The 17,277-nt window shown below is 51.9% G+C and overlaps 1 protein-coding gene across 5 annotated transcripts in view; it reads left to right on the top strand.

Moving 5' to 3' along the window:
* Positions 1-1,738: 1,738 nt before the first annotated feature.
* The window catches only part of MFNG (MFNG O-fucosylpeptide 3-beta-N-acetylglucosaminyltransferase), a 47,621-nt gene continuing 32,082 nt past the window's right edge, over positions 1,739-17,277 (top strand). The window contains exons 1-8 of one of the 5 annotated variants that reach the window (XR_008464429.1): positions 1,739-2,657; positions 8,053-8,101; positions 8,640-8,742; positions 8,834-8,987; positions 9,449-9,534; positions 10,826-11,051; positions 11,608-11,693; positions 12,541-12,910. Coding sequence is in view for 4 of the 5 variants with exons in the window: in XM_054188175.1 (XP_054044150.1) it covers positions 2,316-2,657; positions 8,053-8,101; positions 8,640-8,742; positions 8,834-8,987; positions 9,449-9,534; positions 10,826-11,051; positions 11,608-11,693; positions 12,541-12,610 (1,116 nt within the window). In the remaining variant the exon portion in view is untranslated. Of the gene's footprint in view, positions 2,658-8,052; positions 8,102-8,639; positions 8,743-8,833; positions 8,988-9,448; positions 9,535-10,825; positions 11,052-11,607; positions 11,694-12,540; positions 15,542-17,277 lie in introns of those variants that run through there. The other 4 variants (XM_054188178.1, XM_054188177.1, XM_054188176.1 and 1 more) reach the window with 4 other exon arrangements.

Below are 17,277 nucleotides of genomic sequence, written 5' to 3'. Positions count from 1 at the left end.
TGCAGCTCCCTGAGGAGGCGCTCTGATTTCGGCAGCTTATGTAGAGCACTCCCATCCTGCTGTCCCCACGCGCGCTGCCACAGGGAAGCTGGGGTGGGGGTGCGGGTATCATCCCCCTCCTGGGCTGGTTGCCTCTCTGTACCCCTTGGCTGCTCTGTAAAGTGGCCTAGAGGTAGCGTGAAGGAGACCTTCATAGTCATCCACCCCATATCCATCTGAACCAGCAACATCATGCAGCAATCTGTGCGGCTGACCCCAAAATTTCCTGTCTGCAGTGGTCTTTGTCTTAGGAGGGGCTTTCACGCCTTTTGAGGGTCTCTGATATCCCTATCCCTGGGGAAAGCCTTCTCCATGCAAGACTGGCTTAGCATGCTCTGTGTCATGGCCCCTGCCTGCCCTCCTGGCGTTTTTGGGAGCCAGAGGGCTGGGGTGAAGGTGGCACAGGGGAGATGTACAGCCCTGCCCAGCGGTGGGGGGGTGTGGAAGGAAGGAGCTCTAGGTGCCAGTTTTTTCCTCTGCCTGTGGGAGTCTCTGGGAGGGGACCCCTCCTCTCTTCCTTGCCTGGGGAAGGGGAAAAGGAAACATCATCTTGTGCTGGTCTCTTCTCACAGGAAATTAGCGATAGAACAAGAGGGAATGGGTTCAAGCTGCAGCAGGGTCGGTTTAGGCTGGACATTAGGAAAAAATTCTTCACAGAAAGAGTGGTTAGACACTGGAATAGGCTGCCCAGGGAGGTGGTGGAGTCACCATCCCTGAATGTGTTTAAGACTCGTTTGTGTTGTTAAGTGGTTTTAAGCGATATGGTGTAAGGGAGAACTTTGTAGAGTGGAGCTGATTGTTGGACTTGATGATCCCAAGGGTCTTTTCCAACCTAAATGATTCTATGATTCTATGAACAAGAGCCACAAGGAACAAGTCGTGGAGGTTAGCCCTGCTGCAGGGGGCTAGTACCTGGGTGGGATATAAACCCAAGGCTGAGCCATGGAGACTGAAAGGGTGGCAGCAGGCCCTCCCTCGCACTCCCTGGGTCAGTTGTACCTGTTCCTGTGAGTGTCACTGGCTCTGCAGCCACCTGGGGAGCAGACTGTCCATGGACATCCGCAGTGGGGGTGTGAGACGGGGAGGGATCATGGCTGGAGGCAGAGGGAAAGGGACATTCAAGAGTGGGAGGGTCAGGGTTTGGGGACGTGGGCATCAGAAATGGGGGTCAGACCCTAGTTTGAGACTCTGGGGCATACGGTGGGGTGGGCAGCAGGGGACACATGGTCCTGCTTTGGGGAGGCAGGGTGGGTTTAAAGGGCAGGGGCAGCAGTTCAAAGCAGTGCTCAGAGGAAAAGCCTGGGGCTGGGGGAATTCCTGGGGGAAATATCGTTCTTCCCAAGAACAATATAGGACACTGCACCTTAGCTTCGCCCAAGCCCGCATCGGTGCCACCTTGCCCTCCTCCCGCAGGAGCACAGGGCTGAGCAGGGCTGCGGAGATCGGGCTGGGCTGTCACAGAGGAGCAGGGCAAAACAGCCAAGCAACAGGTTCGTCCTCCCAGATCTGCTGCTTGTCACCTCGGAGATGTCCCAGCCTGGCCATGCCCTGGCGAGGGAGACCCACGGTCGGGCTCCCCCCCACCCCGCCTCCATCCTCCACCCTCCGTCCTCTTCCTCCCCCGGGGCTGGCGCCCCGCCCCGTGCCCGGAGGCGGGACCGGGACGGGGACGGTGGCCGGGGCTGGCAGGGAGCAAGAGCCGGCTGCACGGAGGGAGCAGGTGGAGAGACAGCCCCGTGGCTCCCATGGCACCCGGCCCCTTCCCTGCAGCCCTGCGCCCGCTGCTTGCCTCCGCCCCGCGGCCCCTGGCTTGGATGCACGGGCTGGTGTCTTCTGGGGGACTGATGCTTTCTGTCCAGACTCCCCACCGATGGCTCTGATCTACTTTGCTGCCCCCTCGACGCCCAGCCTGGGACCCTCGGCCTCTCCGCCGGGAGTGGGGATGCTCACTTTCCTCCTGGCAGGCTGTGCCAGACACCTGCCAGTGACCTCGGAGTGTTTTCCCATCACGTGTCCCTGCCTTGTTGGGTTGTTGAGCCCTCTCGGTCTGTGAAAAGTCCTCCCCGCTTCACCAGTATCCTCTGGGGCTGCTGTCTCTTTGGCTTTCTGCTCTTCACCCACACTATTCCTTGGCCACATCCTATTCAGACCTCGCTCTCGGCTGGTCCTGTCCCTTCGGAGGCTTCGAGAAGAGTGGACAGCTTCACGTGGAGGTACAGGCAGAGATTGTCCTTGTTCAAGAGGATACTGGCTGTGGTGGGAACAATTTGGGAGCCATGGGCCGTCGGCTCATTCGTGGTCTCTCTGGAGCTGCAGTCTTCCTTGTCAGCGTGGCTCTCCTCTCCGTGCGACACCGTGGGGCTCAGGAAACGGCTCGGTACCCAGGGCTCAGGGACGGGATGTCGGGGAAGCTGGAGCGACGGAGCAAAGCAAGCCCAGAGGATGGAGGTGGTGGCAGGGGGCAGAAGGACCTGCAGTTCCATCCTCCAGAGGGATACAGGACTGAGGGAAGCCTGACTCTTGGGGACATTTTCATAGCTGTGAAGACAACCAAGAGATTTCACCAGAGCAGGATGGAGCTGCTCCTGGACACGTGGATATCCCGGGCCAGAGAGCAGGTGAGCTTAGGGATTTGGACTAGAGAGGGGGTGTTTGGAAATGGGGCAGGGACGGAGTGTCGGTGGTGGGGGGACAAAAAGGCCAAAGGAAGGGGAGGCTGGACACTGCAGTCCTACCTGGTACTTTGCCTCGTTTTCCCTAGTTCTCACTTCTGTTCCTGTTGGAAGGGAGATGCTACCCAGCAAAGTGTTTCACTGGTAGCTGCTTCATGGGAAAGGCTGGCAGAGAGGATGAAGAGCTTGTGTGGGCTCTTCCCACGAAGGCTGGGAGGACAAGTGCTCTTAGCAGGCATCACCTGCCCCTAACTTAAGTCTGACTTTTTCAGCTTGAGGTGGAAGGGATTTATTTCCTCTTTTTAACCAATAACACAGAGGGGCCACAGGCTGCCTGGGTCTGTACGAAATGGTGGTTTTCTACCTCCTAGTGCCATAAGTTTGCTAGATTTCAAGCTAAGTGTCTTCCCTTGGCCTTTCATCAGGATACCTGCATTGCACCTGGGCACCCTTCGCCCCAGGGACGGTGTGGTGCAGCAGGCAGGAGAGTAAGGCAGGAGGACCTGGAGGACCTCCTGGAGTGCAGGAGGGGTGTTTGCAGCCCTGCTCACTCCCCAGCACATCAGCACAATCCCTGCTTTGCTTCCTTGGGCAGATCCCCTCACGTGTATGATCTTGAAGTGCTGTGGGTGCATATTTGATTTTTTTATATATTTTTTTTTTTTTAACTGGGGGGGGTCTGCTGTTTCCACCCTCTGCTAAAGCAGAGTTTGGAGAGTTTCCTTCCTGTTAGAGGAACTGATGTGGGGCACCACGTTGGTGGTGCTGTGCAGACTGGCTTACTGGTGGGCAGAAGCACTCCCCAGAGCCCGGGTGCTTCTCTCCCTTCCTCGCAGAGCTGCTCCTCAAGAAAGAAGAAATCCTGTGTCTGCCCCAAAGGGGTTCCCCCCCCTCCATCCCTGCCTGCGTGTGATGGGCGCCTAGAAGACAAATTCAGGCCTCAGCGAGGGAGGGGGACGGGGGCGGAGGTATTGGGTAGGAGAGCGCTTGAAGCAATGCGGGGTTTTCTGGGTAAGGGTGGTTTTCCACTTCATGGTGCTGCAACTGTCTGGTCTGCTGCGGTCGTCACAGGAAGCCGTGTCCTATTTTGAGCACGCTTCCTCTCCTGCCTGCGTGTCCCTCAGCATCTGAGATGCCCCGCTTCTTCTTCCCCCAAGACGCACTTCTCCTCTCCACCCGACCTCAGCCCAGCAGCTCTTTGGAGAAACCAAACCCAACCGCGTGGCTGCACTGGCGTTAAGATAGCGTGACTGGGGCTTTTGGAGTGGGGTGTTAAGGAGCAGCTCACCTTTTCCTCCTCGTGCCTTGGAAAAACAGACGCCCGGCCATTCCGCCGATGACAGGAATTAGATACCAGCTCCCCAGATTCATCTGACCCTCTCTGTTTGGCAGGCAAACGATCTCCAAACCTGGGAAGAGGTGTTGAATTTTCCATGCTGCTGGCAGCCTGTAGGAAAGCTTCCCAGGCTGAGCAGGAGAATAGGAAGGAAGGGTAGAGCGGGAGTGTCAGTCATTTTTAAACAGTGGTTTTTTTCATTGTTATCAATTTTTGTTGCAAGCTCGGCATTTTCCTTACCCCTCCTCAATTTTCCATGTTTTTCTTCTGCTTTTTTTACTAAATGGCCTTGAGGGCAGGGGAGCGGGGGCGGGGAGGGAGGTAAAAAGAAGTACAGGAAAGTCAAAAGCCTTTTTTTTTTAAAAAAATAAACAATACTGCTGCTGGAGGGTTATTTTGGAGGTAGGGGAAAGGGTTAGTTTTGAAAAACTGTCAATATAGAAACCTCGCTTAGCAAAAAAAAAAAGAGCTCTCAATTTGACAAAGGACATTTAATCGTTGTGGGGCCTGGGATAAGGCACCAGACCTCCTATTATTGCGTCTTTATGGAGAGGCATAGGCTTTAAGAGCCGGCCTTGGAGAGACCCAGGTCTCAGAAGCCCTGATGTGCGGAGACTGCCTCCTCCTAGGGCTGACCCACCGTCTCGCTGTCTCACTCGCCCTTACTCCTGGCTGGAGACTGATTCGGTGGGTCCTTCTCTGCCGGTGGCCAGTGGGGAAATTTCAGCGTCTGGCTGTGCTGCTGCTGCTGCCAAGCCTGGTTTCAGAGCTGATTACCTGCATGGTGTCCTCCCGGAGGAAGGAACCCAGACCTCGCAGGTCAGGCTTAGGTGACTGTAACAGGAGGCAGGAACAGCTGCGGTTTTTACGGCTAGGACAGACTGTACGGGAGCCAAATTAAAAGTCCTCTGTGTTGGGCTCTGCCTGGGCAGACAATAAGAGAGAGACGTTTTCCCTGCAACTGCTCTGTTTAAACAGAAGAGAAGATAAGCAGCCGGTGGGAGATGGGGAAGGGAAAGGTGGGCATTCTTTGCTGGACCATGCTCTGCCACTTGAAAGCATCCACGGCAAACTTTCCACTGGAGCTTGGCGTGGAAGTCATTTCAGCGAAAGGACTTTTCCTCAGGAAAAGGTTTTGTCTGAACAGAAGTGTTGGTTTTGGTGATTGTTTAGGCTGGACAGCATCTTGGAGTGGCTTATATTCTTGGCTCCAGTAGTTTTGATGGAGATAAGTCTAGGTTTCTGATCTGAAATGGCATTTTGTTTGATAACGTAAACTAATTCTAGCACCTTCCCTCCTTTCAGAAACCCAGACATTCAACCAGTTGAAATTAAACCTTTGAATGACCCATCCTGAACTGGCTTTCACATTTTTGATGTTGTGAACACACCATAGAATTTGAATCTGTTCTCCAGGCAGGACAGAACAATAACGCAGCTGCGGTGTTTGCAGTTTGGAGGGGGTTTCTTCCCCAGAGAAAGGGTACCCTGGGGTCCTGCGAAATTAATGTGGCCCTTGATCGTCAGATTCCTCATCTTTATTCCCTTTTCCTAGTTTCTCCTTGCTAGGCTACTTTCCCAATTTGGAGTGATGAAATCTCAAAGTCTAGTGTTTACCCATTGCATGGGCCCTTATGTTCATGGAGAGCTGCCAGGCAAAGCCGTTTGACACCAGTGGCTCCATATTACTGCTGGCACTGCAGTCCAGCAGACATCCTTTCCTATCCAGCCATCTTCTCCGCTCTGGATCGGAGGGATGCCTTCCATGCTGCATCCTTCCGCAAGCTCAGATCAGCTGCCCTGCAGCAGCAGTGGCAGCCACCCCGGGCTGCTCCCAGTGTGGATGCGAGCTGGGCTCTGTGATTTACCCCCACCCCTGGCAGGATGAACCGTGCTGGGAGCGACGGGTGGAGGAGGCGAGTGGGAAGCTGTCGCTGAACGTCTGCGCCACGAGCCCAGAGGATGCCTGACAGAGTGGGCAGGCTGTGAGCGCTGAGGCACCACGAGAGGAGATCCCGTGTGGCCCCATAGATGGTCTGGTGGAGAACAGGAGGGTGGATATGGCGGGGAGGCTGCTTCTCTCCGCCCCATTTGCCTGCAAGGGGCACAAGTGACACTGGGTGTTCCTCTGTTTGCACATCCCCAGCGGGAAGGGTAGGTCTGGCGTGGCCAGAGAGATCTTCTGAATCTCTTCCAGGCTACATTAGTATGGACAACAGCAGCTGGTGTCTCCTTGAGAAAGACCTAACTGGGCCAAATGCTCTCCAGGCAGGTTTTTAGCAGAGACCCTCCTCTCTCTCTCCTATTCCAGCCATCATGCGCGGCTTTGCTGAGGGACATAAGGCAGCAGTTGCTCGATTGCCAGCAGCAGCTGCTGATCCAGATTTCCCACTCTCAGAGGCACTGAGGGATGGAGAGATGAAGATGCAGGCAGCTGCCTGTGCTGTTGTGATCTCCCTCAGGACAGAGCCAGGGCACACACACCAGCATCTCTAGAGTACTGCAGCCAGGTGTACCACAGGCATCAGAGTTTGGGAGAACCAGAGAAATGGGATTTGCCTAGCCCCCACACTCATAGCCCCTTTTTCCGGTTCTTTTGGAGAGTCTGGTGTTCCTTGTGGTGACAACGCTCCGTCATCCCTGGGTTCCCACCAAAACATGTCAGATGTCTGCATTTCCCACCTTACATCAAGAGGAAAGTGGGAACCTTGGAATATTTTTACAAGTAGAAAATCTGGGAAAAGATACAGATTCCCATTTTAAGTCAATCAGATATGATGTTTATTAGCTGATTTTATATCTGTAAGCAAGTCATTTGCAGCAACAACGTTTCTGGTTTTTTTTGAAAGTGTCAGAAAATTTCAATGGTTTCAGAACTTTTTTCTTCAGATGAAATATTTGTCACAGTGGAAATTTCTGGCTCTGACACACTAGCAAGGGAAATCCCGTGCTGCTGACAATCCCTGCCTTGCCTAAAGGTTGTGATATGGTCCCCTGACCCAGAGTGACTCCTTTACCTTAGACTTAGCTAATTGCTTCTTGTCCCGTGATCACCTTGAAAGTGGTTTTAATTAAGAGACTTTACCTGTGGGATGGGGTAGGAATGTGCGCGTGGCATTTTGCTGCAGCTCAGCTGTTGGAAGGTAATTTGCCAAGTCGCTGTAGCACGTACATTTGAGATCATGAAACCATCCTGCCGCCTCTGCTCAAGCCAGGTGGTCTCTGAGGGTCCTCCATTGCCTTCCTTTCGTGTGCAGAACATTTCTCTTGCCACGTTCTCCTGATGGGGCCATGTCTCCCAAGTGCTGTGTGGGTGAGGGGGGAAATAGAGACTCTCGTTTCCCCATCAGAGCCTTTGGGAGCGGTGATGGCTCCTGGAGCTGTTGTCTGCCTGCCTTGTCCCCTTTGTCCCTGCCCAGGTGCTGTGTTTAACCAGCCTGTGGGCAGCTGGTGGAGAGACTGTTTATGGCTCGCGACTCCTTTTTCATTGCATGAAAGCTTATTTTCTGCCTGAGGAAAGCTTTTCTCCACCAGCCCTGATCCCCGCCTGGCCCTGAAGAGGGGGAGATGTGCCATATAATGGCAGTGAGGGGGATTAGAGAGGCCTGGGGGTGGAGGAAGAGGAGGAGGAGGAGGAGGGGAGCGGCAGGGGGCTGTGCACACTTAACACGCAAACAGATGTTCTCCTTTTAACCCGAGCATCATTCAACCACGGTGCTTTCATTTTTCTACCACTGACACCTCAGGTCTCCTTGTCCCTCTTCCCAGGGCGGTGGGGTGGGGGGGAGGAAATGAAGCCACACAAGCACTGGCGATTGTGCCATGCAGGAATGGGGAGTGTGGCCATGCTTCTGCTGAACTGCTGCCTGGGAGGGGGACATGGCAGCAGGGGTTGGAGTGGGGTGACCATGGCGAGCGTGTCCAGCTGCGGGGAGAAAAGGGTGGGTGGCCAGGCGCAGCACCAGCTCCAGCCCTGAGAGTAACCTCCTTTCCTCGTCTCCCCAGACCTACATCTTCACCGACGAAGAAGATGATGCCCTGAAAAGCAGAATGGGTAATGACCTGTCCCGTAACACCACCTCCCCACCCGCCTTCAGCCTCTGAACTGCAACGGCCTTGGGAGGGGGTCCGGTATGAAGGCTGGCTTTCCTATGCCAGTGCTGCCTCTTGAAACACATCCTTCAGCACATCCCATGGGAGGACCCCAAGCTGCAGCAGTGATGATTTTGTTTGGTTGACTTACCCCAGGGCATGCAGCCAACTGGAGCCGGGGTGCTCTCTGCCTTAAAGCATCCATGGGTGGAAGCAACTCATGAGAGAGCCCTTCACCTCTTGCACCCTGGCTGGCAGTGGGCAGGGTGGAATTGCAGTTGGCAGGTGTCCTAGTCTTGGCCAAGATGCTTGGCTTTCTCCAGGTTTCATCTCCTGGTAGGGGGAAGGATGGAGCCTACATCACTGTGGGCTCAGATGCCTGTTCAGGGGGCTGTGAGGAGGCTGGCCGTGAACAAACCCCTTCCCTCCTGCCCAGAGGTCCTGCCTGTGACTGCACGAAGCAGGCCAGCTCCAAGCTACAGCCTTCTTTCTCCCGGCAGGTGACCATGCAGTCTTCACCAACTGCTCTGCCGAGCACAGCCACCCAGCCCTCTCCTGCAAGATGGCTGCTGAGTTTGACGCCTTCCTGGCCAGCAGCAGAAGGTGAGGCAGGGCTGCTGTGGGGGACCTCTGAGAGCAGGAGGCACCCTCCTTTCCGCAAACCTCTTGTGTCTTCATTCCCATCTCCCCCCAGCTGGTTTTGCCATTTGGATGACGACAACTACCTGAACCCTCGTGCCCTCCTGAAGCTCTTGTCCTCCTACTCTGCGACGTGGGACGTTTACCTGGGGAAACCCAGCCTCAACCGACCCATCCGAGCCTCTGAAATGCTGCCAAACAATGAGACGGTACAGACGGTGGTGGCGGTGCGGGGGCCAATGGGTTGGTTTTAGTGCTCTGGCTCGTTGGCTGTAGATGTACCCCAAGGAGAGACAAGTCCAAAGAGCAACATGCGGCAGCTGAAAACTCACTGGTCTTGTCTGAACGTTGTTGTAGGTGTTGACTGAATCCAGTCTACCTAGTGAGGGTCCCACGTTGCTGCTCTGCCTTTGGGTACCACTCTGCCAGGAGATAAACCTGCCTCGGGCAGCTCACCTCCTGCTGCCAGCAGGAACTTGGCCGCTCCAAATATGAGGAGGTCAAAATCCATGCTGTACTTCTGGCAAGTCCTTCTTCTGGGCAACAGTCAGGGGTCTGGGGTGACAATAGGGCTGTGTTTATCCTGGTGTCAAAGCTGGGTTTCCAGCATTCTCATCTCAGGAAGCATGGTATCGTCTAAGCCTTTGCCATTGATTTTCTGTTTCTCCAGAAATCCGTGCGCTTCTGGTTTGCCACGGGAGGGGCTGGGTTCTGCATCAGCCGCCAGCTGGCAAGCAAGATGGTGCCGTGGGCCAGGTGAGCTGTGCAGCTGGTGAGTATGGGAGCCTTTGGGGACAAGGAACACGGCTGCACATTAGTTCCTGGCAGTGTCGGATCTGGATTCGTGTATGTGGTGTTTGCAAGGGTGCAGAGTGCCACATGCTACACATGTACAAGCACGTGGGACTGGACAAGGATGATCTGCCACCTGATTAAAAAGGCAAGAGCAGGCATGTCAGAAAACATGATCGTAGGATGACATATTCCCCTGTCCCTAACTGCTTTCAGCTCTTGGTTATTCCCCCACAGTCCTTCCCATCCCTTTCAGCTTCCTCTGACACTTCCTAAGTGCTTTCCCTGTCTGCCTATCTATCTCCTCTCCCCTTAACCTGCCTCTTTCCAACCTCCTGTACCTCCCTCCTGAGCTAATTTCCCATTCCCCCACCCCAAACCCTCTTCAGTTTCTTACAGTGCCCACTGTCATTTCCTCAGCTTGGTGCGCGAAGAACAGAGGTAGGTCCTAGGGCCTTGTGTTAGCCCAGCCTCCAACAAGATGATGTTTTCCATGATGCCTTAGGTTATATCACAGGCTCCATGCACGTACACTGATAGGCAATGGCTGTGCCAGCCGTAACCAGATCTGTGCATACCCGGAAAGACAGATCTGATCCACACTAGGTGTCTGGTTTAGCTGAAGCCCATGATATGTATTTTATGGTAGACCCAGACAGGAGGATGATCTGTGATCTAGGGTAAAATGAAAGTGGCGTGGATAGATAACGCCTAACCTGGTATAAAGTCTGTCGCTACTGTGTTAAAATGCTTGAAACACGTTTGAACTAGCTGAGAGGTGTTATAGTAGACAGTGCTTCATGCTGTGTGGCTGCTTCCAGTTACAGGAGACTTAAAATTGCGTTTAGCCTGTCATCAAAGGATAGCCGAGCATGTGCTGTTACATTACAGTGGAGCCATGGATGGCTTATTCAAGCTGCAGGAGACCGTCCTGTTTTGTCTTCCTCCTGATCCTGGCCATGTGGTCCCAGTGTTTCTCTTGTGCTGGCTTGTCTGACCCATCAGGGTCTCAGTGCAGCTCACCAAACAGGTGGAAAAGTGACTCGGCAAAGTCTGCCAGCTCTCTGCATCCACTCCCCGAGGAGCTGGATACGTATTAGGGGCAGCACCGGACAACTGGTGGGACAGCATGTCTCGGAGTGCTCAAGGAGCAAATGCATGCCCAAATCTCTGCAGGTGGAATTCAGGGATTTCTTGCATAGTTCCAAGATTTACTCTGGTTTTCAGTTAAGTCCTTCATGTGTCTCCCACCTAGGTGGATGCCTATATCCTCCCCTACCCTTATCGTAACCCACGCAGCCCTACTCTCTTCCAGTGGCAGGAACTTCCTGAGCACTTCAGAGCTCATCCGCCTGCCAGATGACTGCACCGTGGGTTACATCATTGAGTGCAAAGTCGGTGGGCAGCTGCTGCCCAACGCGCTCTTCCACTCCCACCTGGAGAACCTGCAGCTCATCCCCTCCTCTCGGCTCACGCAGCAGGTGAGGAGGGGAAATGGAGGAAGAGGGAGGTGTGTGAGGAAGGAGGGGTGGAGGAGGGGAGCTGACAGGCACATTGCCCCGTTGGTGGCACTGACGTGGATTGAAGGAATTGTCTGCTCTTTTGGGGAGGCTTCCCTGACAAATGCTTCTTTGAAATAAGGAGCAGATGTTGCCGGCAGCACGGATGCCAGTCGTAGTGCCCCTAGGGTCAGTGGTGGGGAGAGAGCACACGTATGGAGAGTGATGGGAGGATTGAGGGCATCCCTAGGGCAACATGGCAGAAGGACAAGCAGAAATGGTGACTGCATGGGGAAGGGGCTTTGACATGGCACCACGCCTGCCTTGCGCGGAGACATAACAGTGAGTGTAGGGTGCTTGGAGAGGCAAGAGACTAGCGTGGTGGACCACCATGGGAAGGAAGAGAGGAGAGGTAGAAGGCAGAGGCCAAGCCAGCAGAGAAGGAACCAGAATGTCAGCTTCTGCCACCCAAAGCAAGTTCCTTGCTCCTGAACTCACCTCACCTTCCCTGCTCCTTTGTCACCACCCCTCTTTGCAGGTCACCCTGAGTTATGGTGTCTTTGAGAACAAGCTCAATGTTATTGAACTCAGTGGCCCCTTCTCACCCCAAGAGGATCCCTCAAGGTACGGGGCACGAGTGCTCTGGGTGTTGCTGTGGTGTGAGCCCTCAGACAATAGGCTGGTAGGGGAGGCAATCAAATGGGGCACACGAGGTGTAGAGTGAGGGACAGTCACAGTCACATGGCTTATTGGGTGAGGAGCACACCAGAATTAGGTTGCTTGTGAACACTTACAAACTTTGCAAAGCTTTTTGTATGAGTGAGAAGAAAAGGAGTATCAAAACATTTTATTTGGACAATTCTTGAGCCAAAAGTATTGCCATTTATTTCACATTTTGAGACTGAACAAGCTAACCTTTTACTTCTGGGCCAGGAACAGAAGTGTTCTTTTAAACTCAGGAAACAAAATTCTGCTTGCTTTTTCATTTTTTGTTTTGCTGAGAAAACTGAAGGGAAAAGAGAAAAAGGTTCACTTCAGGCTGACTGCAAACAAAAGTGTTCTTTGATTTACCTTCTCTGCTTTGAGTGAACAAATCTAAAGTTGTTCTTTGCAGAGCATGGGTAGGAAGCTCCTGGCTGGAGAGAGCATGGGTGGGAAGCAGCTAGCTGATGAAAAGAGCATCAACAGAACCATGTAGCGGGGGCTGGTGCAGTGCCCATGTCCCTGCCTGTGATCAGGGTGAGCCATGGGCTTGGGCCACATGGGCAGAGCTGGATTCAGGTGTTGGAGGGAGGCTTGGCTGCTTAGCTTTGCTGAGGAAAAGCATCTTGAGGTGAACAACCAGTCCTGGACCTCTGTAGCGCAGGGTGGGTGCCTGATGTGGGATGGGAAGTGAGGGAGAGGTCTTCTGTTCTCCAGCTGTGTGCTGGTGTAAAAACTGTCACCTGACCTTCCTTTGTTCTCTCCCCAGCAGGTTTCGATCGCTCCACTGCCATCTCTATCCTGACACCTCCTGGTGCTTGCACGCTGTTGGCTGGTGATGCCTGAGCCTCAGCTAGAGTGGCTCCCGGTGACATCCATTCACCTTGTGCATGTAGGGGTGGGACACTGAAGCAACTTGGTGCTTCCAACTTTCCCTTTTCTATGGCAGTCTTGGGGCTGTGTGATGGCTTTTTTGGTCCTTGCTGAGTATCAGTGACACAAGACAAGAGACAAGATGGATAACATGGGCTGGATACATGGATGGGCTTCTCATCTGTGCTGGGGATGTGCAAGGGATGGGAGCAGTATGCCTTACTGAGCAGATCAAGGACTGGATGGTGACTGCTGGGCATCTAGAGGTGGGGACCTGCTGTTGCTCCTTGCTGTGGGTTCCTCTTGCTGGACTAGAAAGGCCCTGGGTATGGCTAACCAGTGCCCCACTGAGGATGGCTGATGGTGTCTTGTGGCTCCAGCCTCTCTTAGCAGGCCCTCTTCCTCCCTATCTGCCTGTGCTTTCCCCACCGCCCACTCTTCCCAGCCACAGCCCCTTGGCTGAGTCTCTGCTTAGTCAAGGTCTATAGAAATGGAAAATGTGACCATTTCTGTGCTGAATGAGTGCTGGGAAAGCATAGTCCTTGCCTGGCAGAGGGGAGGTGGGCCGAAAGTACAAAGAATCAGGAATCCCCCTGCCTGCTGGGACAAAGAAGAGGGTATGAAGCAGGGAGCCAGGAGGAGACAGATTGAGATGAGGCTGGTTCCTGCCCTGATCACCGAAGGCTTGAACTTGTATGGCCCTGCGTTATTCCTCTCTTTTTACCTACTTGATATGGGGTCAGGATAATCTCTTGCTCTAATTACCAACCTGTCGTCTGAGATTAGACTCCAACTCTTACCTGTGAGAGAGGAGACATAAAGGATTAGGACTGGCTGAAAGAGAGGAGAAAAGAAGAGATGGAGAAGGAGTGCTCAGGAGCGGATTAGAGGTTACAGCTTTATAATCTTCTCTGTCCCCCAACCAAAAAAAAATTAAGTCATGAAGGAATGGAAACAGCAAGGCAAAGAGCTTTTTATCTCTGTGTTTCTTTCCTCCAGACGCTAAGAGCAGCTTTCCGCCTTCCTGCTGAGCCCAACAGGGGGAAGGAGCAGGCCCAAATAGGTTATAAGCTTTCTGGCATGTTTGTGGAGGGTCCTTTTCTCAGTACAAAGCCTGGCATGAAAGCTGGGCAATTCTGCTTGCTGGGGAATGAACTTCAGCACTATTTTGTCCCTGTGCACACGGTTAAATGGCTGGGGGAGAGCATTGCAGGGAAGGCTGGAAGGCAAAAAGGCTGTTTTAAATGGCAGGTGGTGCCACAAACAGGTATTTCTCTTTAAAGAGCTTTTCAAAACGCACTGCTGGGATCTGTGAAAGATTCCTGTAATCTCCAGATGAAAGGACAAATGCCCTTTCTCCAAAGAGCTGCTTAGCTTTGATGCTGCTGATGTGACTAAGCCTGCTGTTGGTGGGCTGGAAGAGCCAAGGGTGACTATCACTGTGCCTCTACCGTTTTGAAAACTGGCCACCCCGTCACCTCCTCCCCCCTGAGCCCCAAGCACCAGCATCTCCTACACAGCACACATGAGGTTTAAAGGAAAGGCGTCAGAAAGACCTTCCACCTCTGCAAAGTAGGATGTGGAAATAAACGAGCACTTTAATTTCTGGAGAAGCAGAAAGCAGGAGCCTGTAGAACTGTTTTCCAGCCTGGTCATTCTTACCGGCATTTAACCAGCTTGTGAAGCAGCAGAAAGCCCTGCTTTCTTCTCTTGCACAGCATGCCTTTGAACTGGAAATTCATCCAGAGCAGGGACAAGGGCTAGCTGATGCCAATGACCGTTCCTTGAGTCGTGCAAAGCGCTTGGCTCACACAGCTACAAGAACCCAGGAACAATGCACAATGTGGTTCAAAAAGAGACACCCAACTACTGGAAGACAGGTGCAGCGTAAAGAAGTCCTGCCCCACAGGGCAAATGATTTGGTTTGAACTTAACCAGAAGACAGAAAATGCTTCTGTGAGAAGAAATGGGAATCTTCAAGACAAATCTACGCTACCCAGATATCATCTTTTTTTTTTCCTCCCATTCAAACCCTCAGCTGTGTTGTTAATTGAGTCTTTGAGCTAAAAAGCCAGTCCTATCTGTAGATGTCCTGGTGACAATCAAAGCAAAATGTGATTCATGTGCCCGGAGAAGAAACTGATAGAACGGTCTCCCTTTGCTGGGGAAAAGCAAGGCAGAGAAACTGGAAGCCCGCTTTGGATCCTAGCCTCAGCTAGTTTGATTTGGCCTGGTCCCTTTTGCATGGCTGAAGATCAGATGTTAAATGGGTTGAGTCCTTGAGTGGCTGCACGGGGACCGGTTTAAGACTGAGCTTCATTGCTGGAGCAGTTAATAGCCACTTCTGTGGAAAATGTCTTGTCTCATAAGGAAACCGAGAACAGATGAGAAGATGTCTGGGGCAGGGCATCTCTTGGGCTGTAGAGAAACGAATGACAGAAGAGTCCTGTTATGCCTGTGACGACAATGCGCTGGAAAGAAAATAGCTTCTCGGAGTCGACAAAAGAAACCAGGTTTTCTCTAAGAACAGAGAGACAGCTTAAGGGGACATTCACCACATGAAATCTGATCAACGTTAAAACCTGAGTTAAAATTAGTTTCAGGAATGGTTCCTGCCCCTGGGGCTTGCTGTCAGATGTTGTGGTTTTACAGTCTCATTTTCCTAGTTTATTAAAATGTTTAGCTGCTTCGGAAAATGAGAAACAATCTCACGTGAAACTTTTCAGGGGACTGTCTTTTTTTATTCTCCTTCATGATCTTCTGATGTAACTGTTAAAGTTTTTGGGAAGGTTCCACTGGGTCTATTAAATTCTCTTGCTTTTTTTCTTTTTTTTTTATATACCCCCCTCCTTCTCTCTCTCACACTCCCTTTTCTCATTGCAGGAAAAAAACCAACCCTACCCCAAGAATGAAAAGGGATGGAGATGTGGTGGTTTTATTTTATTGGGAAAAATGGGGTCAAAGTCAAAGGTGTTGGCATGACCCTGCTGTTGTACAACATTAAGTGTAGTTCAAGGTTTCAAGTACAGAGACCTCCGCCTGCCCAACACCATAGCAACCAACACTATTAATGATGTTTAAGCTGTATACTGAAGATTCAGAAAAAGGAGAAGGAGGGGAAAAAAAGCAGTTACAGTATTTGAAATGTAAAATATTAAGTGAGGCTTTCATGTTAACAATATCCTTTCTTCGCTTTCCCCTTAGCTGTGAAGAATTTTTATAAGGAAACCCCTATTTGACAGTGCAAAAAAAATGCTAATAACTATCCTTTCTTTAGGGGGAAAAAGAGAAGTTAGTTGAAATAGGTGGGAAACTGCAGTTGTTGCTAAAGCCTTGAAGGGGAGAGAGAAGAATAGCAATGCTATACAATGCTTCTGTCGCTGGTGCCAACTCCTCTTAACAACTCTGCTGCCGAAGAAAAACAGATTTCTAAGCCACTGTGGGATTTACCCAACTTGTATCCAGATTGCAGCCTTCAGCTCTCTCCCCAGGCCTCTTGCTAAAGATGCAGCCTTCAAAAGATGAGTGGTTTATTAAACAGAAACCAAAAGGTGAGAAATAGGAACAAGAAGAAAGGAGACTGGATGGAAAGAAACCATGAAGTGGGACCTTGGAGGAGAGCTATCCATTGAAAGGCCTCTTTGGGAGCTTCCCAGCAATAGTGGGAAAAGGGGTTGTTGCCTGGACCCCCAGCTCTGGACATTTTTGTGGTCAGGACAATTGTAGCCCACCAGTGCCAGAGGGGATGCCAGCCTGTGAGTCAGAGTTCACCTTGGAAGAGGTGAGATCAGCTGTGTTGGCCCTAAACCTCTTCTTTCTTTTTCTTTCTTTCCTTTTTTTTTTTTTTTTTTAATAACACTCCAGAGAAGTTGATGTATTTTAATCTGATAGGTATACTCAATTCCTTACAGAACATTTGGCCTCTTAATTTCGAGGCTTCATCTGCCCTTGTTTACAATACAGGCTCTTCAGACAGTCCAGGGGTGGGATCAGCAGCTCTTTTCCTTCATGTATTTGATTTCTTTTGCCTTCAATCCCTGAAAAAGCCTTCAAGACAGCTGGCTTGCCCTTTTGCACCACTGGCCACCAGGGCTCTACACACCTGAGCACACTTCTGGGGTGGATTCAAAGGTGAAGGAGGGTGACCGAACCCTCCATTCGGTAACTGCATGGGCACAGAGAGGCATGGACCATCCTTATGTTCTTCCTCGAGGCACCTGCTAGCTGCTGGTGCCAGAGATGGGATCTCATACTAACTGGGACTTTCTTCTGTCCCAAATACCGCTGGGCTTATGGCTCCACTGAAGAGGACACATTACCAGAGGCATAAGCAAGGCCAGGAAGAAGAGCAGCATCACAAACGTACAAATAACTGTGCCTGTTCTTACCAGCTGATGCAGGATTTTTTCCTCTAGACTTTCTGCCCACTTTCCTGGGAAGTTAAAGGAGTGAAGGGATGAGGTGTTGTTACTCAGCTGGCATTGCCTCTTTTAAGGCTTTGACAGTCTGAGATTTTTGTTGCTCCCTGTTTGATCCAGCTTGGACTCCAAGAAAGCTGGGAACTCATCTCTCTCCCTCTTTGAACTGTATGTGATTAATTACAGACCTCAAGAATGGGCTCCTGGCCTATCTC

Source organism: Rissa tridactyla, chromosome 1 (genome assembly GCF_028500815.1).
Source record: "Rissa tridactyla isolate bRisTri1 chromosome 1, bRisTri1.patW.cur.20221130, whole genome shotgun sequence".
NCBI lineage: Eukaryota > Metazoa > Chordata > Aves > Charadriiformes > Laridae > Rissa > Rissa tridactyla.
The sequence above is the reverse complement of the archived record's forward strand: the minus strand, read 5'-3'. Positions and strand labels throughout refer to the sequence as shown.